At 43.4% G+C, this 23034-nt stretch overlaps 1 protein-coding gene across 4 annotated transcripts in view; it reads right to left on the bottom strand.

Annotated features, from left to right (window-relative positions):
* SFSWAP (splicing factor SWAP) overlaps nucleotides 1–23034 on the bottom strand; it is a 199729-nt gene that overhangs the window by 143086 nt on the left and 33609 nt on the right. For all 4 annotated transcript variants that reach the window (XM_075013064.1, XM_075013063.1, XM_075013062.1 and 1 more), the window contains exons 6-8: nucleotides 22312–22421; nucleotides 17762–17897; nucleotides 830–1067 (exon numbers count right to left, since the gene is read on the bottom strand). In XM_075013064.1, coding sequence (XP_074869165.1) covers nucleotides 830–1067; nucleotides 17762–17897; nucleotides 22312–22421 — 484 coding nt within the window. The remainder of the gene's footprint in view (nucleotides 1–829; nucleotides 1068–17761; nucleotides 17898–22311; nucleotides 22422–23034) is intronic.

The following is a 23034-nucleotide window of genomic DNA, read 5'->3' on the forward strand; positions in this document are numbered from 1 at the left end:
CACACTGATTAGTAGAAATCACAGAACCACAGGGCTGGAAGGGACCTCAGGAGGTCATCCAGTCCAGACCCCTGCTTCGAGCAGGATCTACCCCTAGTAAGTCATCCCAGCCAGGACCGTGCCCAGCTGGGACTTATAAACCTCGAGGGATGGAGAATCCACCACATCTCTAGGCAACGCATTCCAGTGCTTCACCACCCGCCTGGTGAAGAAGTTTTTCCTAATATCTAACCTACACCTTTCCCTCTTCAACTTCTGACCACTACTCCTTGTTCTGCCATCTGACATCACTGAGAACAGTTTCTCACCCTCCTTTTTATAGCTCCCCTTCAGGAAGTTGAAGGCTGCTATTAAATCACCTCTAAGCTTTCTCTTCTGTAAACTAAACAAGCCCAAATGCCTCAGCCTATCCTCATATCCACAAGCCATTTTACACTGGTTTTTACACTGGAGGTGCACATAATGCAAGTTTCTTTTAACAAAAAAAACAGTTGTTACAAGAGTCTAAACTAATCACAAGCAATCTCACTTGATATGCTTTTAACATCACATAGCTAATTAGACATGCTTCAGATATGAAACAATTCCATGCTGAAAAAGAAAACATTTAATATTTTAAATGGATTTTGTGTGTGGCAATACTTAACATTTCTATGACTCGAATGCATTTGTAGTGTGTCCTTGATTACATTGAGTCCACACAGGTCTCACCACCCATGTGTACTATCAATTCCATTACATTGCAGAAATTAAATAAATTCAACCTTCATTGCCTAAAAACTATTTTAAGCTAAATGTAGGAAATACACACGATATGAAAATATGGTACCTTGCAGCAGGTGTAGTAGATGTCAACCCACCACTGGAATCAGTTGTATCTGGAGGAGGTGGAGGTGTAGTACCAGGAGGTGGAGGTACGGTTGTTACTCCCGTAGTGCTTGAGACAGTCATCCCTGCAGGCAGTGCACTGTAATAGGTAGCAACATCTATTCCTGGAGGTGGAGGTGCCAGGCAACAGGTTCCATCAGGTAGCATATAGTAACTGTAATACATGGCAGCCACTGTTGCTATGAAGAAACACAAACATTTGTTTTAAGATGAACACTTCAGGAAATTTGAAGGAAAAAAACCCAAAAGCACATCGTAAAAAATTGATTTTTTGCATTACTACCATGCCTAGAATGTCACTTGGATTCATATTTCAATTCAAGTAATGTTTTATCTTTTTTTCTGGTGTAATAAAAGGAAGATGGTTCACATCAACACATTTAGATTAAAGGAGGAAGACATATTGATGGTGGTCTCAGAGCATATCCAAGGCCAACTGAAATTGAACAGGCGTGAACAGTGAAGTGAACCACTAAAGGCGCAAGAAAAGCATTCTGGTCTGCAATTTTTCTTCATAAAAGTTAGTATTTAAGAATTTTTAGCTAAATTAAGTGTGTGCTCTGTAAATATGAGGAAAAGTAATTTATATTCAAAATCAGCTTCTGTAAATTGTGGAAAAAATTAGAACATCAATCTGAAGTACTATTCAAACAAAATTAATTTTAATACAGAAAAGTTCTAGTAAATGTTTCCTTAATTATAAATACTTTTAGGGGGGAAAAGGAGGAACGAATCTTTCCTGGTTACCCAGGACAAGTAAAATGTTAGCTTACATAAACCGCCAAAAATCCAGCAACCAAGGATTAAAGCTACAATTTCATCTGTATCCAGTACAGGAGAATAAGAAACAATTTGCCCAATTAATCAGCTGTAACACTACCTATGCATAAACAAAACCTGAAACACTATATTTGCATGACCAGCATATTTGGTCATGTCTAGAACATGCATTACAGAGGAATATCTATCAAGAATGCCTCAGCAATAGCTTATAGCCTCACTGCCAAGAGCTGCAAAACCTGCATAATTCATATGCACTGCAGACACAACAAAATTAATATTTCACCCTCAAGAGACAAAAAATACAAAATTCACAGCTGTTAATGTGTTATTCTATTAATTATAGATGTATGAGTCCCTCATTTATGAAACACCAGCTGAACATGCCACTGGTGTTCACTTATGAATACTGTAATTTTCAGCTGTATGATAAATTGATTGGTCTCATCCCATTGCCAGTAGATTTTTCTCTACAGTAGAGAGAACAAGCTCTAAAATTCAGAGATGTTCAGACCTAGAGTGGTTTAAACTTATCTCAAGTCACCATTCATGGCAAACAGGCTTGTGAGACAGACACACAAATAACAAGAGTCCTGTGGCACCTGAGAGACTAAAATATTTATTAGGTTATGAGCTTCCATGGATAAAACCCACTTCCTCAGATGAAAACTGGAGAAGAAAAACAGAATCCACGGTTTGTATAGTGGCAGAGGTAAGGAGGTTACCTGTCACTAGCAGAACCAGTGAACGAAGCAGATTACGTCAGATGTGCGTCATTCCTGCAAATATCAAAGGTGGGGAGACTGCCTTTGTAATGCATAAGATAGGTAAGATTTGTATTCATGGTTAAAAGATACAAATTAACTAGTTCTACTAGTGACAGTTACCCATATCCACTCCCAGATCTTTAAATCCTTTACTCTGAAGTATCAGAGAGGTAGCCGAGCTAGTCTGTATCTTCAAAAACAACAAGAAGTCCTATGTTACCTTATAAACTAACAGATAATTTGGAAAATAAGCTTTCATGGTCAAAGACCCACTTCATCAGATGCATAAGTGCAGGGGTTTTCAGAGAAGGGTATAAAGAGGGAGACCCAGTCATGGGGAGCGCCAGAGTTGACAAGGTCTGTTCAGTCATGGAGGATGTGGCCCATTATCAGTTCATGTGGAGCTGTGAACATCATGAGAGGAGAAACTGCTTTTGTGATGGACTAACCACTCCCAGTCTCTGTTCAATCCTTGGTTGATGGAGTCAAATTTGCAAATGAATTGCAGCTCTGAAGTCTCTCTCTGGAGTTTTTTTGTTGTAGGACTGCTACTGTTAAATCTGTTACTGAGTGTCCAGGGAGACTGAAGTTTTCTCCTACAGGTTTCTGTACGTTACCATTCCTGATGTCAGATTTATGTCCCTTTATTCTTCTATGCAGAGACTGTCCAGTTTGGCCACTGTAAATTGCAGTGGGGCATTGCAGGCACATGATGGCATATATTATACTAGTAGATGTGCAGACCCTAATGGTATGGTTGATGTGGTTAGGTCTTGTGATGGGATCACTTGTGTAGATATGTGAGCAGAGTTGGCACTGAGGTTTGCTGCAGGGACTGGTTGCAGGTTTAGAATTACTGTGATGTAGTCTATAGTTGCTGGCGAGAATTTGTTTAAGGTTAGCAGGCTGTCTTGTAGGCGAGGACAGGCCTGCCTCCCCAGGTCTGTGAGAGTGAAGGATCATTGTTCAGGATGGGTCATGGATCATTGATGATGTGCTGAAGAGGCTTTAGTTGGGGGCTCTATGTGATGGCCAGTGGCATTCTCTTGTTTTCCTTGTTGGGCCTGTCTTGTAGCAGGTGGCTTCTGGGTACACATCTGGCTCCGTCAATCTGTTTCTTCACTTCCTTAGGTGGGTATTGTAGTTTCAGAAAAGCTTGGTAAAGGTCTTGTAGACGTTTGTCTCTGTCTGAGGGATTGGAGCAAATGTGGATGTGCCTTAGTGCCCAGCTGTAAACAATGGATCATGTAGTGTGCCCTGGATGGAAAACTGGAGGCATGTAAGTAAGCATAGCAGTCTGTGGGTTTCCAGTGGTATTTATGTGACTCTCACTTATTTGCACAGTAGTGTCCAGGAGGTGGATCTCTTGTGTGCACTAGTCCAGGTTGAGGTTGATGGCGGGGTGGAAACTGTTGAAATCACGGTGGAACTCTTCAAGAGCCTCTTTTCCATGGGTCCAGATGATGAAGATGATATCAATGTAGTGCAAGGGGCACTAGGGGACAAGAGTTGAGGAAGCGTTGTTCCAGGGCAGCCGTAAAAATGTTGTCATACTGTGGGGCCATGCAGGTGCCCATAGCAGTGCCACTGATTTGAAGGTATAAATTGTCCTCAAATCCGAAATAGTCATGGGTGAGGACAAAGTCACAAAGCTCCGCTGCCATTTGTGCCTCGGTCTCATCAGGGATAATGTTCCTAACAGCTTGAAGCCCATCTTCATGTAGGATATTGGTGTAAAGAGCCTCTACATCCATGGTGGCCAGGATGGTGTTTTCAGGAAGGTAACCAATGAACTGTAGTTTTCTAAGGAAGTCGGTAGTATCTTGAACAAAGCTGGGAGCACTGGGAGCGTAGGGTCTGAGTACAGAATCCACATAGCCAGACAATCCTGTAGTGAGCGTGCCAATGCCTGAGATGATGGGCGTCCGGGATTCCCAGGTTTATGGATCTTGGGTAGTAGACAGAACAAACCTGGTTGGGTATCTAGGAGTATGTCTATGTAGACTTGTTCCTGTGTTTTTATCAGGAGTATCTTGAACACATGCTGTGGATTTTGTGTATTCCTCAGTGGGATCCTGGGACAGTGGCTTGTAGAATGTGGTACTGGAGAGTTTCTTGGAAGCCTCTTTTTGGTAGTCTGTGCTACTCATGATGACAACAGCACCTCCTTTGTCAGCCTCTTGGATGACAATGTCAGAGTTGTTTCTGAGGCTGTTGATGTTTACTTTCATGAGCTCTGTATTTCACCCATATATAAAATCTAACAGCAGAATTACTGCATCTGTCCCTTGCATTCTGTCTCATACCAAGGAACAAACAAACAACTACTGTGAAAGAAACAGCATCTGGTGGAAGACAATCTCAAAAGAGATTTGGGGATAAACATGGCCTGGCCCACCAACAGGAATTCTGGGCCACAGGCCAGAACAGTCAATGGGCCCCTATGAATGCACAAAGAAATTAGAAAGGGTCCAGAAAAGAGCAACAAGAAGGATTAAAGGGCTAGAGAATGTGACCTATGAAGAAAGGCTGAAAGAACTGGGCTTGTTTAGTTTGGAAAAGAGAAAATGGGGCCGGGGGGGACAATAGCAGTTTTCAGGTATTTAAAAAGGGTGTCATAAGGAGGAGGGAAAAATCCTGTTCTTTTTGGCCTTGGAGAATAGAACAAGAGGCAATGGACTTAAACTGCAGCAAGGAAGGTTTAGGTTGGACATTAGGAAAGAGTTCCTAACTGTCAGGGTGGTCCAACAGTGGAATAAATTGCCAAGGGAGGTTGTGGAATCTCCATCGCTGGAGATATTGGACTAACCACTGGAGATATTTAAGAACAGGTTAGATAGATGTCTGTCAGGGATGGTTTAGACAGTACTTGGTCCTACCATGAGGGCAGGGGGCTGGACTCGATGGCCTCTCGAGGTCCCTTCCCAGTCCTAGTATTCTATGACTCTGTGATTTCCCTGTGCGGACACAGTCTGCCTGACATCTGGGTGGTGCTAAATGATGCACAAAATTGAACGCCGGATGATCAACCCTGAGTAGGTTGATCTTCCAGGCAAGTGTAAACACAGCCAAATTTTGCAAACTCACAGACCCTTGTCCTGTCCCTGACTTGGCCATTCCTTGAAGCTCTGCACCCGCACACGAGGGCCCTCTCCCTCTCTTTCAATCTCCAACCCTTCTCTCCCCCAACCCCACCACACACTTTCACCAGGCTGGGGCAGGGGGTTGGGGTGCAGTTTCTGATAGGGAATGTGAACGTGGGAGGGGCTGAGGTTTTGGGTTCTGGGAGGGAGTGAGTACTGGATCAGCAGACGGTTGTGGGGTGCAGGTTCTAGGAGGGAGTTTGAAAGCAGACTGTGGGCTGGAGCAGGGGACTGAGCTGTAGGGAGGGTGGAGGGTGCATCTGACAAAACTATTTGTATGAATAACAACAGCCGAGCCATTTTAAATATGCCTCCTCCAAGTACTGAGCAAGATTAACTACAGAAAATCAAATTCAAAAGAGTAACTATTATTTTGGGTGCTTCAATTTCCATTTGCTTAAACACAACAGATGAAACCAACTTATTTTTAAAAAGTGCTAAGCACTTGCCTTCTGAAAATTAGATTCCTTTAAGGTGTCTCAAAGTTGAATTTCCCCAAATCAGCACCCACTCTTGAGAATATAAGGCACAAGAAATCAGCTCAGATCAATCAACTTACCAAACACCCAGCTAGGCTTGTATTGAAGACTTGAGCCTAACTGCTGACATCAAAATGAGTCTCCATATTTGGATTAAATTAACTGTTTTGGATGCTGATTCAGTCCTTCTGAGAAGCATCAACCACTACATGCAGATATTATCTGTTCTAAGCTATCCTGCTGTTACTGGACAGATCACAGGAAACAACCATGTCATCCTCCATGATGCATTCAGTATATAGAATGGATAGCAGAAGACATCCACAGATTACTCTGAATTACCACGTAATTAACCAGTCACAGAATACTCACATTGGACACCAGGTGAATTTCTAATATAAAAAAGGTCAATATGCCCTCTCAATAAAAATTTATGAGAGCTTTTCAAGCATCATAAAGTAGAAATATAGATGTTCAATTTCTTACATGTAGGCTGTGTCTAAACTAGCCCCCAACTTTGAAAGGGGCATAACAACTGTGTTGGAAGATTACTAATGAAGTGCTATGGTACATAAGCAAAGTGCCGGCTTGCTTGCAGCCACAGGCATTTCAAAGTACTCGCAGCTACATGCAAGTCTGCAATTCGAAGTTTCACTCTTTGAAGTTGCCCCGGGGGGGGGGGGGGAGGGAGGGGGCGGTTTAGCCTAATGAAGTGCTGCATATGCACTGCAGCACTTCATTAGTAATCTCCCAACACGCCAATTATCATGCCCCCTTCGAAGTTGGAGGCTAGTCTAGACACAGCCTAAGAGTTGTTACAGCAGACAAAATTTCTCCCTAATTTCCAGCCTTTACTGTGCACCTCTCATTATAAAATAAACATTTTAAATGAAAATTAGCACAACTGTACACTGGAACCTCTAAACATAAAGGGGTGAATTTACCTGTGAAATAAAAAAGCATATCTCCCTTTCACTTCAGTGAAAATTATATATCTTATGCCAGATCTTAACTTGTCCAATGACTACATAAAATAATCCGCAGTTACACAGGATTAATTTAATAAAGGTTTTATGAGAATCTGAATTTTTCCCAACTACTGCATATGTCTTGGAGCATTACTAATTAGTAGCTAATGCCCCAAAAAAATAAAATGTCATTAACAGCCAACATATTAGAAGCATAAATGCAGTTTGCACAGGACTAGCTCTGCTTGCTAAGACATTTATCCAAAAGGTTTTTTACAGAGTGCTGTCAAGAACACGGTGAAAGTTTATCAGCTTCAAAAAGCAGACAAAACCTAGACAAAATACAACTCACAAACTTTAGGCAATAAGATAGCAACATACAATTTGCTTCACGGAGCTAGAAAACACAAACTTTTAAATCAAAACCACTTTATTCCTTAACTGACAAGTTAATGCGGCTCTGCATGGGCACAGGAACGTCAACCTCAAGATCAGGAGCTGAAGGAATAACCACCAAAAGTGCATTATAATCCCCCTGAAAATATGTACCACTACAACTTTACAGTAGACCCTCAACCTACGTGGGGGTTGCATTCTCGCAATCCCCGTGTAAGTCAAATTTCCCATGCAACTCAGGGGAGCCAGGAAACTAATGAGGGCACCAGCAAGTGGAGAGGAGACAAGGATCAGGCAACAGCCTGCTCCTGGCTCTCCTCTGCTTGCAGTGACGGGAAACTGAAAAGGACTGGTGCCCTTGTCGGTCTCCCGTCTGCCATCAGTGGCAACAGCTGAGAGCCTAACTCTCAGCTGCAGCCACTGACAGGAGGAGGGAAACCTCTCCTGTCAGTGGCAGCAGTCACATTAACCCAAGATACACGCAACTCAAATGCGTGTACCTTAGGGATTTACTGTAGTTATAAAATCTTATTTAAGGAAACAATATACAATTGTGACTTAACAGGCTTTAACATCACTGTGATGTTATAGTAATACAAGTTATAGGACAAGTGCCACAACACCCTACTAGGATATTACCAAAAACAGTAGCCAACCACAGTTATGAAAAAATCACACTACTGAGCAATACCATGGAGAGAGACACAAGAGATCATTTTATGCTCAGCAGTATGAAGATCAAGAGCCCTTTGTAATTAAAGTGTTGCTAATGCAACAATTTATGATGTGTCTATTCTTGTATATAATTCTATTTTCAGATTAAACTATCCACTTCAACAGTACCTTGTACTAACAAGTTCCACATATTAACGTTATATTGCAAACTATTGTTCTATACTACACATTTTAATTTTGATACGTTAGTTTCAGCATATCCTTTGTCATCTTTTATTTACCACAAATGCACAATGCTTCCTCTTTGGTTGTATATTTTATACATTTTTTTTTTAATCTCCTACAAGTCTACATTCTAATTTGAATTAATTTCTCAAGTCTGTCCTAGCAGAGAATCACCTTCTGCTATAACTATTCTATTTCTATGCTATTTTGATATGAAGAGAAAAGCCATTTTGTAGGATGAAATACAAAGTGCCCTCATCCACAATTACTATTAAGATATTTCTATTTTCTTTTTTAATAAGTGGTTTTATTTTTTTAAGTTTGATAGGGATATATAAATACAAATAATTTTAAATGAATTATCAATAATCGCAATAAAAAGCCTTGTGCTACTATGTAAATATAAGTTTTGTACCCTTTTTGAACAATTTACCAGATAATTTTTACTACCATGGAAATCCAAGTTACATTAGTCACTAAAAACACTTCAGAAATTATTTAAACCTCCGCAAATGCTGAATTTTGTTTGACAATAGCTTGAAGCCACTCTGCATTTGGTCTACTAAAGGGTAGACTGATCATAGGAAGATGGAGTAAAGGCTTATATACAACCCATGGTTAGCTCTGATTTCTTTAAATGTATGCAATAAATCAGACAGAGAAACGAAGGATAATGAGCTGAGTATTTAATGGGGCTTGTTGGCAGTAAAATGCTGCCAACATCCATTTACAGTATTTCTTGCAGGAATACCCAAAAAGAAGCACAAAATGAAAGCAAATTACTAATTCTTCTCCAAAGCCATTCTAACACATGCTTTTGGAAGTTGGAGGTGGGGAGAACCAATAAATCGCAAACCCATAACTAAAACGAAAGAAACACAAAAGAACTTTATGCAGTGTTTCACACTGGGGCTTCTTCAGCAAAGCCAACACTCAGTCCTCTTCCAAACTGTTCAAAAGCATAGCACAAAAAACAAGCTACACAATAACAAACAGCAATTACATGTAAAATAGTGGATGCTGCATGTTCAAAGGCAGACTATTTTGTACTTTCACTCTAACAACCTTTCAAAAAAAAAGTCTCCCACCTTGCAAACTTGGCAGATCTTAAATGCTAACAGTACATCATAGACTCAAATAAGTCACAGTAGTTGAAGACAGTTACAATCAGCACTTATTCTGATAATGCGAGTTCCAGAAAGAAGGCCAGGAATCATATTATCTGTCCTGACCAAATCAGACTGTTTCTACAGAAAGATATAGAAGGGTTATTTGTTTTTATGGTAAGAAAACTGGGTAGGTATAACTTCACACTTCTTTGTTTCTCAACCGATGAATCCAATCCCACTTCTGTATTGAATGTGACTGGGCGACAAGTTACATAAAAACCACTGAACAAATCCTAATTCCTTGTTGACAGTTCTGTTAAGGATATACAACTTTGTCAAAGTTTTTCATCTCCTAAGCTCAAAGGAGACCTTATTTTAAATTTATAAAGCTTCTTTAGTTCAGAAACATATTTTTAAAAAGAGAAGTTACTCACCTGTGTAGTAATGATGGTTCTTCGAGATGTGTCCCCGTGGGTGCCCCACAGTAGGTGTCAGGATTGCCCCGGCACCGCAAACCGGAAATTTCCAGCAGTCTCTGTCAGGTCACGCATGCGCCAATGCGCGTCGGTCCTTCGCATGCTTACGGTCACATGCGCGATCCGGTCCCTGCCAGTTCCTGATCAACCGCTCCGGATGCCTCTGAAAAACACAAAACAGAGCTCCAAAGTGGGGAGGAACGGGTGGGTAGTGGAGCAACCACGGGGACACATCTCGAAGAACCATCGTTACTACACAGGTGAGTAACTTCTTCTTCTTCGAGTGGTTCCCATGGGTGTTCCACAGTAGGTGACAACCCAGCAGTGACCCCAAAAAAGGAGGTGGGTACCCGATTTATGGGCAGCTTGCCCTTGAAAGGACTGCCGTCAACAGGTGTGTGTCCTCATCAAACACCCGGTGCATGGCATAGTGCTTGGCAAAGGTGTCATAGGATGACCAAGTCGCCGCTCTGCAGATGTCTCTTAGCGTGATTCCCTTGAAGAAGGCCGTCGATGCCGCCATCGCTCTAGTGGAGTGAGCCCTGGGTGGAACTAGCAGAGGAGTCTTGCGAAGCTCATAACAGAGTCTTATGCAGGATACAGTGTGGTTTGAAATCCTTTGTGAGGATAGGCCTTCCCCTTTCGACCTGGGTGTGAAGGACACCAGGAGTCTGTCCGTTTTCTGGAAGGGCTTAGTCCTGTCTATGTAAAAGGCCAACGCCCTCCTCACATCTAGTAAGTGCAGCCATGCCTCCTTGCTGGAGTTGTGAGGCTTAGGATAAAACGAGGGTAACACTATTGGTTCGTTAATGTGGAACTCTGAGGAGACCTTTGGAACAAAGGCTGGGTGTAATCGTAAGATCACCGCTTCCTTTGAGAACACTGTGCAGGGCGGTGTCGCCATTATTGCTGCAAGTTCACTCACCCTGCGAGCTGACGTAATCGCAAGAAGGAAGGTTGTCTTCATGGTAAGTAACTGGAGGGGGACCGTAGCCAATGGCTCAAAGGGTGGTCCCGACAGCGTGTGGAGGACCAAGTCCAAACTCCACGACGGCGGTAGTGGTTTCCGAGGGGGGTATAGGTTTGCCAACCCCTTTAGGAACCGAGTGACAACCGGATGGGCGAATATGGTTGGCCCTTCCTCTTTGTGTTGAAAAGCTGATATAGCCGCGAGATGGACCTTCAGCGAGGATAGAGAGAGTCCATCTCGTTTGAGCTCCAGCAGGTAGTCCAGAATTACAGTTATAGGGACGTCCAGAGGGGTTAATTGTTTGGAAGAGCACCAGGAGGTAAAACACGTCCACTTCTGCTCGTAAGTCCTTCTGGTGGAGGTCCTCTGACTGCATTCCAGGACTTGTTTCACTCCTTCTGAACATGTGCTCTCTAGGGAGTTGAGCCATGGATTAGCCACGCTTGTAGGCGGAGTCCTTGAGGATGTGGATGCACTATGGACCCCCGACACTGCATGAGAAGATCTGGTACTGCCGGTAGGGGAAATGGCAGGTGGCATGCCACGCGCAGGAGCAGAGGGAACCATTGCTGTCGGTCCCAGGTTGGGACTATGAGTATCACGTGTGCTCTCTCCCTTTTGGCTTTCTCCAAAACCTTGTGGATGAGTGTTGTGGGAGGGAATGCATAGAGTACAGAGCCCTTCCACGGGATCATGAAGGCATCCCTCAAGGATCCCTGCCCTATGCCCGCTCTGGAGCGATACTGAGGGCATTTCTTGTTGTTGTGAGTGACAAATAAATGGATTTGGGGAACCCCCATTTGTGAAACACTCGTCAGAGCAGGTCGGAACAGATCTGCCACTCGTGCGTGAGCGCAAAGCGTCTGCTGCGTTGGTCCGCCTTTGTGTTGTGGGCACCCGGCAAGTATGAGGCTCTCAGGGTTATACTGTTGGCAATGCACCAGTTCCACAACCAGACTGCCTCCGCACATAGCGCACGGGATCTGGCCCCTCCTTGCCGGTTGATATAAAACATGGTGGTGGTGTTGTCGTCGGTATTTATCCCAACTCCTCTGCCGTGCAGGTAATTTCGAAAACACCTGCACGCATTGAACACTGCCCTGAGCTCTAGTATGTTTATATGCAGTGTCTTTTCCACAGAGGACCATAACCCATGAGTAACCTTGTTGCCGATGTGCGCTCCCCATCCCATATGGGGTGCATCTGTTGTGAGAAAAATGGTAATTTGCAGTTGGCGAAAAGGCACCCCTACTAGTAAGTTTTGGGGTCTGCCCACCATGCCAGTGACCTTCGCACCTCCATTGTGGGTGATACTACCTTGTGGATGGTATGGGCTATTGGTTTGTAAACGCTCGCCAACCAATGCTGCAGGCCTCGCATATGCAGCCTGGCGTTCTGTACTACAAATGTGGTGGTCGCCATATGCCCCAACAGTTGTAGACATGTTAGCATTGGGACCGTGGGGCTGTACATCATTACCTGTACCAGGGATTTTATGGTGCGGAAGTGGGCATCGGGCAGGTATACCCTTGATGTAGTAGAGTCTATGCGTGCCCCTATAAACTCTATTTTGCGTGGGCTTGGTCTTTGACTTCGCGAGGTTGATGATTAGGCCTAACGAGGCAAAAATGCCTGTAATGATGTGTATCATGTGTAAGATGTCTGCTTTCGAGGTCCCTTTCAGTAGGCAGTTGTCTAGGTGTGGAAAAATGAAGACACCTTGTCTGTGTAGGTACGCGGATACCACCACCAGTGTTTTGGTGAAAACTCTGGGTGCTGACGAGAGACCGAATGGAAGAACTCTGTATTGGAAATGCTCCCTGCCTACCATGAAATGGAGAAAACGTCTGTGTGCTGGACGAATTGCTATATGAAAATACGCGTCCTGTTAGTCGAGGGCTGCAAAGCAGTCTCCATCGTCCAGTGCCGTGATTATGGAAGCAATCATAGTCATTTTGAAACGCTGCTTGTGCAAATACCGGTTTAGTGCCCGTAAATCCAGGACTGGCCACCAGCCTCCTGTCGCCTTCTCTGTCAGGAAGTACCGTGAGTAGAAGCTTTTTCCTTGGAATTGTTCCGGTACTCTCTCCACCGCCCCTATGAACATGAGGTGGTCCACTTCCTGTTTGAATTTTGTGTGGTGAGAGGGGTCCCTGTAAAAGGACCCGGTGGGAGGTTTCGGTGGAGGTAATGATTGGAAGGGGATCGTGTACCCCGTGGCTATAATTTCCAATACCCATCTGTCTGTGGTGATGCTTTGCCATTGAGAATAGAACAGTTTGAGGCGATGGTGAAACATGTGTTGAGATTGGCACTAAGAGATGGCTTTGATCTTGCAGTCCCCAACGTACCCGTCAAACCTGCTGTCTCGGGGTTTGCCTGGAGGGTGCACACCCCTGCTGGGGGCGACGTCGAGGGGCCCCGTACTGCTGCAGTTGTTGGTGGCGTCCCTGGTTGAAATTGAGTACGCTGTGGCTGGTAAGGATAACGCCTTTGCCGAGGGTAAAACTTCTTCCTCCTGTATGTGGGGGGGGGGAGGTATATACCCATGGTCCTGAGTGTGGCTCTCGAGTCCTTGCTGGAGTGTAGGACCGAGTCGGTTGAGTCTGCAAATAACTTCTGCCTATCAAAAGGAAGATCTGTAATTTTTACTTGTAGATCTCTGGGAATCCCGGATGTCTGGAGCCATGATTCCCTGCGCATTACTACCGCGGTGGCTGTGGAACGAGCTGCTGTATCCGCTACATCCAGGGCAATTTGAACTCCTGCTTGTGAGGCCGCGTAGCCCTCTTGGACAATCACTTTGAGGACCGGCTTCTTGTCCTCTGGAAGAAAATCCATGAGTGAGGTAAGTCTGGAATAACTGTCGAAATTGTGGTTCAACAAGTGGGCAGCATAATTTGCCATCCTCAGCAGTAAGGTGGATGAGGAGTAGACCTTTTTGCCGAGGAGGTCTAATTTCCTTGTGTCCTTATCTGATCCCCCAGACCTATATTGGGGCGTCTTGGCTCTGTGTTGCAACGATTCAACCACCAGAGAATTCGGTTGTGGATGGCTAAACAGAAATTCCATGCCTTTTGCTGGGACAAAATACTTCTTATCTGCCCTCTTATTTGTATGAGGGATGGAAGCCGGAGTTTGCCATATGTTGGTGGCTGATTCCATAATCGCTTCATCCAATGGGATGGCGATCTTGGATGAAGCCGGGGGGTCTCAGATTTTTCAGGAGCTTATGATGTTTCTCCTGCACCTCAGCTACTTGAATGTCCTGTGATTGTGCTACCCTCTTGAACAATTCTTGAAACTGTTTAAGGTCATCCGGGGGAGAGATATCCCCAGGGACAACTGCCTCATCTGGAGAGGACGAGGAGGTGTCGCTATGATATACCTCCTCCAAGTCCTCAGGCTCCTGGCTCTGTCTGTATGTTTGCTCTTTGGAGGGATCTGGATGGGGGTCCAGGTCCCTTGGGGCACTCTCTGGGTGGGAAAGCTGCGATGTTCCCCCAGGGTGAGACTGCGTGCTGGGGTGTTGGCGAGGAGTAGACGGGGATCTACCCCGAGATCCTGACCCCCTGTGCTGGTGTCCTGTATGATAAGGACAGCCGTAACAACAGGGGCAAGGGCCCGGTGATGGGGACCTGGACCACGACCGGAAAGCGTAGATGTGGCACATGGAAGGGCATGATCGCTGAGATGATGCTGACAATGGCGGGGATCCTCTGTGATAGTATTCATAGGGATCCCTGCTGGAGGTTGGTGAAGAATGCCCAAGCCATGGAGATGGTGGTTGAAGGAATGGAGATGGAGGTCTAAGGCAGGCTGTTGGAGTTGCTGCCCTGTGTATCTCGGGGGGGAGAGCGAGGTGATAATGGCAACGCAATGACCTCTGAAGGAGGGCTCTGGTGCCGTGTCTTGGTCTTCGCTTTCCCCCATTCCTGAGCCGTAGCCGGTGCTGGGGACCTCGGCACCGTAGTCAGTGCCGTGCTCGGTTCCGTTGCTCGCGGTGCCGTGCTCGGTTCCGCTGTGAGCGGTGCCACGTGGGCAGTCTTCTCCGGCACCATCGGGCCCCGTGCTGGGTGCCCTCGCTCTGGTGCTGTCGGTGCCACAAGGCTCGGTGCTGTGGGAGCCAGTGCCGCCAATTCCGGTGCCTGCAGGGCCCTCGGTGCCAACTCCTTAACGGTTGGAGGCCCTTGCACGGGTACATGCGCCGCGGCCTTCCCGCTATGAGGAGCCAGCGAGCTCGGGCCCTGTGCTCCGCTCATCCCGCTCACAGAAGATACTGGCAGGGATCGAGCTGGTGAAAGCTTCTTCTTTTTCTGCACAGAGGAGGTTAGGGAAGCTGCCTTCCTCTTGTGCGACCCCAAGGATCCCTCCTTGTGAGGCTTCTCCGATGGACCAGGCTGGAGGGCCTTATCAAAGAGGAACATTTTCAGCCTCATCTCCCTGTCCTTTCGGGCTCTAGCTGTAAACTTAGAGCAGTGAGGACATTTCTGAGGGACGTGGGCTTTCCCGAGGCAATGGATACATTTGCTATGTCCATCTGAGGCAGGCATAGCTTCACGGCATGAGTCACATTTCTTAAACCCTGGTGAGGACCTGCTCGAACGTTAAAGTCTTTGAGTGCTAATAGAGCACTTAACAGTTATTCAGTTCAGTAACAGGTAGAGATAACAGATAACGTTTGCAGCCTCAAGATAGCGGACCCACCTGAGGCGGCTGCCTCCATACTTTTACTTGCTCTCTTCTCTTTTAAACTATATACATGTCTACGTAAACAACTTCAACTGTAACAACTAAACTATCAACTAATAACTATTAACAGTAAGTAAAACAGCTTTTTATCTTTCTCAGGCGTTGGAGCCGGAGTGGATTCCGTCTGCAGCCGTTGGCGGTTGAGAAGGAACTGGCGGGGACCGGATCGTGCACGTGACCGTAAGCGCGCGAAGGACCAACACGCATCAGTGCATGTGCAACCCGACGGAGAATGCTGGAAATTTCCAATCTGCGGCGCCAGGGCAAGCCCGACACCTACTGTGGAGCACCCACGGGGACCACTTGAAGAAGAAAGTGTGTACTGCTTACATTTTCCAGGTTAACACCTGACATTTATGCTCAAAAGCACTGAACAAGCTGGATCATGTGGACTGCCAGCCACTGCATTTTGGGATGTTCTGAGAAACTTCATCAATTCAGCCAATCAAAAAATAGCACCTGCATTTGTATGTGTGACAAAGCTAGTTGCAGGATGGGAAAACAGTACACCTATCAGGTGTTCTCTGAAGCTGTCCACCAGAACATCATGAAGCACAATAGATAACAACCAAGTATCTTGTTCCAAACAATACAATGGTCCCAGCACACTCTACTGTGGTTCTCATTTTGAGTCTGGAAAACATAGTATCCTATGTAGATGGTTATGAACTCTAGGGCTGGATCTACACTAGAGAGTTTTGTTGACAGAAAGTGCCTTCTGTTGATATAACTCAGGGAGCGTCTACACACTTGAAGTATTCTGTCAACTGATTCTCGACAGAACTCTGCATTTGACTCGACAGTATTACCCCTGTGAGGCATAACAATCTGTAAGCAGAATATTGTTGACAGAAGAACAGTGTAGACACTTCTGTCAGCAGAGAGGGCTGCCGGTTGCTTGGCAACCTTCTTTGCAGAGCTGCCATTCCACTTTCTGGCACCAGAGCACAGTGCAGCCTGGAAGTCCTCTGTCCACAGAGCAAGTTGCTTATACATGTAATCTGTCGCAAAAGGTTCTGTTGAGATTTCCCTGTCGACAGTAACTTCTGTTGACAGATGCTTCTAGTGTAGACATGGCCTAAGAGTTTTGTGCAAGATCATGACTGATCATACACAGTAACTGTTCTCTAAATCTCATTGAAATCTGTCCTCAGATTACAGGAGTAATTGACAAGGAAATGAAACCAGCCCCATGTCAGCAACTGAGCGACCATGAAGGTTGACCGTTTCTGATTCACTCAGCAATCAAGAGAGTACTTAGTCTTTCTCTCTCTATTAATATTCATCTGTCTCTAAAATAATTAGGCTCCAACCCATTTGAGTATTTGTTTCAGAGCAGCACCAGAACTTTAAACTGAATCTAAAACTGGACATTGAACTTGAGAATTTCTCTGGTGGGAGATGTTCATGTTGGTCTTTACATCTAATTACTGTCTAGAGAAGAAATAAGCTGTAGTTTCAAAAGCCTTTGTCAACCCTAAGCTGAGTGAAGTGAACTGGACTGACCTCAACCTGGAGGTAACAAAACCAGGGAAAGGAAGTGGCCAGAGCTGGGAAGAGGCATTCGTTTCCATTTGTAAGAAGTGAACACCTAAGAAGTGGCAAATCTAAAATACATTAGTTATGCCATCAACATAAGGTGCAATATTGTTAGTGTACTGCATACTGGACATACTAATGAAAGACTTGTTTCATTCCCACTACACACCTATCTGCATATATTGCAGCCATACTATATAATCAAGTAATTTCCAATCTTTTATTAAACAATCTCAAAATAAATTACTACCAAGTACATGGCAGTGTAAGAAAGCATGGGGCTTGATTCCAAAATGCCATATCTTGACACTCTAAGGAAATCAGGTAGAGGTACTGGATTTGTGACTGCTGGAATTATATGGTACAAAAAAATTCCATTTTCTCTCAAAATAAAAACAAACAGAACCTCTTCATGACTGAATTATGATACCAGAAAAAAAATGTACTCAACGCACACTTTCAATGGAAAATTACCAGTCATTAAATAAAAGGACTATCCATCTTGGAAAGATTCTTTGATGAGCAATCAATACTAACACCTCCCATTACTTTCATCTATAAAAAAAGACAATTCTTGTATCACCATGTACTTACAATCTGTAGGATAGTCCACCTGTGATGTCTGTATGGCTGCACCATCTGTGGACTGGGGGGTAGATGAATTATTGTCAGATTGAGCTTTGCGGACAAGTGCTGCAAGTGGATGATCAGGATCCACCACCTTCAGAGGCTGCAGAAATTGTAATGACAATTTAACATATGATCAACAGTTTTAAGTGTATGCATACACAACTTCTGACTCTGAGGAAGAACACCACCAGTTTAACTCCCCTTCCCAGGTTGACTTCAGACTACCTAATTGTTCCACTTCAGTTAATACTGACAAAGACTGTGTCAACACATGCATTCCTCTTTCGAAAGAGGCACGCAAATAAGGGAAATCAAAAATGCAAATGAGATGCAGATTTACATATCTGGTGCCTCATTTGCATATTCCTCATTTATGGGGAAGGAAGGTTCTTTTGAAGATAGGGTTTACTTTCGAAAGAACCGCATCTACACTGCTTTTTTTCTTTCGAAAGAGGAAAATGCAAATCAGGCACCAGATATGTAAATCTGCACCTCATTTGCATGCCTCTTTCAAAAGAGGAATGTAAGTGTAGACACAAGCCACGCTGTTTGAAACACAGGTCTAATATGGAACAGATTTTACTGGTATTCATTCAAAGGTCTTATCCTACATGCCTTTCATGTCACCCTGACCATCAATCTGCTGGAAAGTCTTACATCAATAACAAAGCCATGCCTGAAGGGAGCCTCAAAATGATAAAATACAAATCTGTAGTTTTTCAAATAAACCTGTAAGATGAGGAATTTTGTAGCAGCCTTACAAATAACATTCCATCAAAGCTAACATCAAATATCAATGTTGGGTCTTGTGAAAATAAGGAGTAATGTTATTACTAGACAGTTCGCATTCCTGCCTTTCCCTTTAAATATCCATAACACCAAATGGAAAGTTAGTCCCCATTATGTCCTGCAAGTTGCTCATGTCATTACCATTAGCAAAGCGTCTTGACTAAATTCAGGAAACAAAATGCTTCCTTGACAGTCTTGTAAAAGAAAGACAATAAATAAAATTTAATTGTCAAAATGTCATTTCATAAAACAATCATTAGATACTAGGATTCTATTTAAGTGTAAAAGTAACGTTAAGTCTCAACTTAATGTTTCAAGGGACAGATCTCTTAAAAAACAGCTCACAGTTGGAATATAGCTAATACAGAACAATCATTTATGTTATATGACAGAAAAAAAGGTGCTTTCAATACCAGAAAACCTCAAAGATATAAGCAGACTGCTAAAAATATAATTTATACGTTAGAGTTCGTGTAGGCTTTTTCATTCAAGTGATCGGGAAATAACTGTTAAACTATTTCCCTAATTGGGTAAACCTGCCTTGAAAATAAACTTTTTCCCCTGATTTTCTAAATCAGCTGTTAGCCTCAGCAGATCTGATTCAGACGTTTCTCCTTCAAAATCCAGCATCTCAAGTTACTTGGTCTTGCATTTATGACACAAAGCTGTCATTAAAAGTGTGTCACTATTTCAACACAATTACTTAATTAGAAAAGAGAGATGACTAATTGTCAGGGAACAGAACTATTTCATCTTCCAATCTTAGTAATTAGTAAGGGTATCAAGGAAATAAAGAAAGCATAAGGCAGGAAAACCAAAGCATAATATTTACATAATCCATATTTCTTACCAATGTGTAGGCTATATTTTTCTGGTTGTGTCAAAAAAGCAATAGAAGTACACCATTATAGACCCATACACATAAGAACTTGTAAGATGAAGCATTACAGCCTAGAACAGTAGTTTTAATACAGTCATAGAATCATAGAATACAAGGACTGGAAGGGACCTTGAGAGGTCATCAAGTCCAGCCCCTACTCTCATGCCAGGAACAAACACTGTCTAGACCATCCCTAACAGACATTTATCTAACCTGTTCTTAAATATCTCCAGACATGGAGATTCCACAACCTCCCTTGGCAATTTATTCCAGTGTTTGACCACCCTGACAGAAACTTTTTCCTAACGTTCAGCCTAAACCTCCCTTGCTGCAGTTTAAGCCCACTGCTTTTTGTTCTATTCTCAGAGGCCAAGAAAAACAAGTTTTCTCCCACCTCTTTACGACACCCTTTTAGATACTTGAAAATGCTATCATGTCTCCCCTTAACCTTCTTTTTTCCAAACTAAACAAGCCCAGTTCTTTCAGCCTTTCCTCACAGTACATGTTCTCTAGATGTTGGATCATTCTTGTTGCTCTTTTCTGGACCTTTTCCAATTTCTCCACATTCTTTTTGAAATGCGGTGACCAGAACTGGACACAATACTCCAAAACTGAGGCCTAACCAGCGCAGAGCAGAGCAGAAGAATGACTTCTCATGTCTTGTTCACAACACACCTGTTAACGCAGCCAATAATTATGTTCGCTTTTTTTTGCAACAGCATCACACTGTTGCCTCATATTTAACTTGTGGTCCACTGTAACCCCTAGATCCCTTTCTGCCATACTCCTCCCTAGACAGTCGCTTCCCATTCTGTATGTGTGAAAGTGATTGTTCCTTCCTAAGTGGAACATTTTGCATTTGTATTTATTAAACTTCATCCTGTTTATTTCAGACCATTTGTCCAATTTGCACAAATCATTTTCAATTTTGACCCTATCCTCCAAAGCAGTTGCAACCCCTCCTAGCTTGGTATCATCTGCAAACTTAATAAGTGTACTGTCTATGCCAATATCTAAATCATTGATGAAGATACTGAACAGAACCGGTCACAATACAGACCCCTGTGGAACCCCACTTGTTACACCTTTCCAGCAGTACTGAGAACCATTAATAACTACTCTCTGAGTATGGTTATCCAGCCAGTTTTGCACCTACCTTATAGTAGCCCCATCTAGGTTGTATTTGCCTAGTTTATTGATAAGAGTATCATGTGAGACCATATCAAATGCCTTACTAAAATCTAGGTGTACCACATCCACCCCTTCTCCCTTATCCACAAGGCTCGTTATCCTATCATAGAAAGCTATCAAATTGGCTTGACATGATTTGTTCTTTGCAAATCCATGCTGGCTGTTCCCTATCAGCTTACCACCTTCCAAGTGTTTGCAGATGATTACTTGTTCCATTATCTTTCCCGGCACGGAACTTAAACTGACCGGTGTGCAGTTTCCTGTGCTGTTCTTATTCCCCTTTTGATAGATGGGAACTATATTTGCCTTTTTCCAGTCTCCTGGAATCTATCTTGTCTCCCATGTTTTTCCAAAGATGATAGCTAATGGCTCAGATACCTCCTCTATCAGTTCTTTGAGAATTCTAGGATGCATTTCATCAGGCCCTGGTGACTTGCAGACATCTAACTTTCCTAAGTGATTTTTAACCTGTTCTTTTTTTTAATTTTATCTTCTAAACCTACCTCTTTCCCACTAGCCTTCACTATGGTAGGCATTCCTTCTTCAGACTTCCCAGTGAAGACCGAAACAAAGAAGTCATTAAGCATCTCTGCCATTTCCAAGTTTCCCATTACTGTTTTTCCCTCCTCACTGAGCAATGGGCCTACCCTATCCTTGGTCTTCCTCCTGCTTTTAATGTATTTACACAAAGTCTTCTTCTTTCCCTTTATGCCCATAGCTAATCTTGCCCCCGCATTCCTGTGTTGTTTGCCCATATGCATCCTTCGTAATTTGTCCTAGTTTCCACTCTTATCTGATTCCTTTTTTATTTTGAGATCATGCAAGATCTCCTGGTTAAACCAAGGTGGTCTTTTGCCATATTTTCTATCTTTCCTACGCAGAGGAATAGCTTGCTTTTGGGCCCTTAATAAGTCTCCCTTTGAAAAACTGCCAACTCTTCTCCGTTGTTTTTCCCCTCAGCCTTGCTTCCCATGGGGCCCTACCTACCAGCTCTCTAAGTTTACCAGAATCCACCTTCCTGATATCCATTGTCTCTATTTTGCTGTTCTCCCTTTTACCCTTCCTTAAAATTGTGAACGCTATGATTTCATGATCACTTTCACCCAAGCTGCCTTCCACTTTTAAATTCTCAATCAGTTCCTCCCTGTTTGTTAAAATCAAATCTAGGACAGCTTCCCCCAGTAGGTTTTTCAACCTTCTGAAATAAAAAGTGGTCTCCAATGCAGTCCAAGAGCTGTGTGTTGCTGTGCTAGTTTCCCAACATATATCTGGATAATTGAAGTCCCCCATTACTACCAAATTCTGGGCCCTGGATGATTTCATTAGTTGTTTAAAAAAAGTCTCATCTACTTCTTCCACCTGGGTAGGTGGCCTGTAGTATACTCCTAGCAGGACATCACCCTTGTTTTTCACCCCTTTTAACTTAATCCAGAGGCTCTCAACACATTCGTTTCCTATGTCTATCTCCAAGTCAGTCCAAGTGTGTACATTTTTAATATACAAGGCAACACCTCCTCCCTTCTCCCCTGTCTATCCAATCGTGTATTATCCCTACCAAGTTTCTGTGATTCCTTTTATTATACTATTAGTATTATGTACCCTACTGTGATCTGTACAAACAGAACAAAATAGGTTCCCTCTTCAGAGGGCTTACCTTCATAAGCTCTTCAAGTCTATTGCACTTTTTAGAGGCAAAAAGACTTGGATGCAGGTAATTACCATCTTCATCCTCCTCTTCATCATCATCAGAATTAACTTTTGAATCTACATAAAAGCAAGTGTTTAGAGGGTTTTTGAAGTATGATTTTTTTTCTCTTTTTTAAGAGGAATCAGATTGGGAAAAAGGAACAGGATAAAGTTAATTTTGAACACTGTTAAAAACTGTGGCTTTCAAAATCTCAGTCATTCAAGGAATAATCCACAGAAATTCTAACATGTGGATGAACTTAAGACTTCATTAATTTTGTATTTTGCATCTCCTTTTATTTTCCACAACAACTGCAGAACATGAGTGTAAAACCTAATGAATCTTGACAACTTAACTGTTACACAATAAAGCTACATTTACACTAGAGGGTTTTGTTTCCAAAACTCAGAGCATTCACACTAAAAATGCGTTCTGTCGATATACTGCTCACAGAACTCGGCACTTTTGTTGACAGCCTTCTGCCTCTCCCCAAAGACAGAATCTGTGGGCAACAAAAGCTGTGTGGCTGCACCGGGGGCCCTCTGTCAACAGAAAGGGCTTCCAGGTCACTGGGCAGCCCTGTCTGCTGTGTTTTCCAGTTAGCTTTTCTGTCAGGAGAGCGGCTGGGCAGTCTGTCCACTCTCTGTTGACAGAACAGATGGACAGAGCAATTGGCTTTGGTGTGGGGCC

This window comes from Carettochelys insculpta, chromosome 18 (assembly GCF_033958435.1).
Source record: "Carettochelys insculpta isolate YL-2023 chromosome 18, ASM3395843v1, whole genome shotgun sequence".
Taxonomy (NCBI): Eukaryota; Metazoa; Chordata; order Testudines; family Carettochelyidae; genus Carettochelys; species Carettochelys insculpta.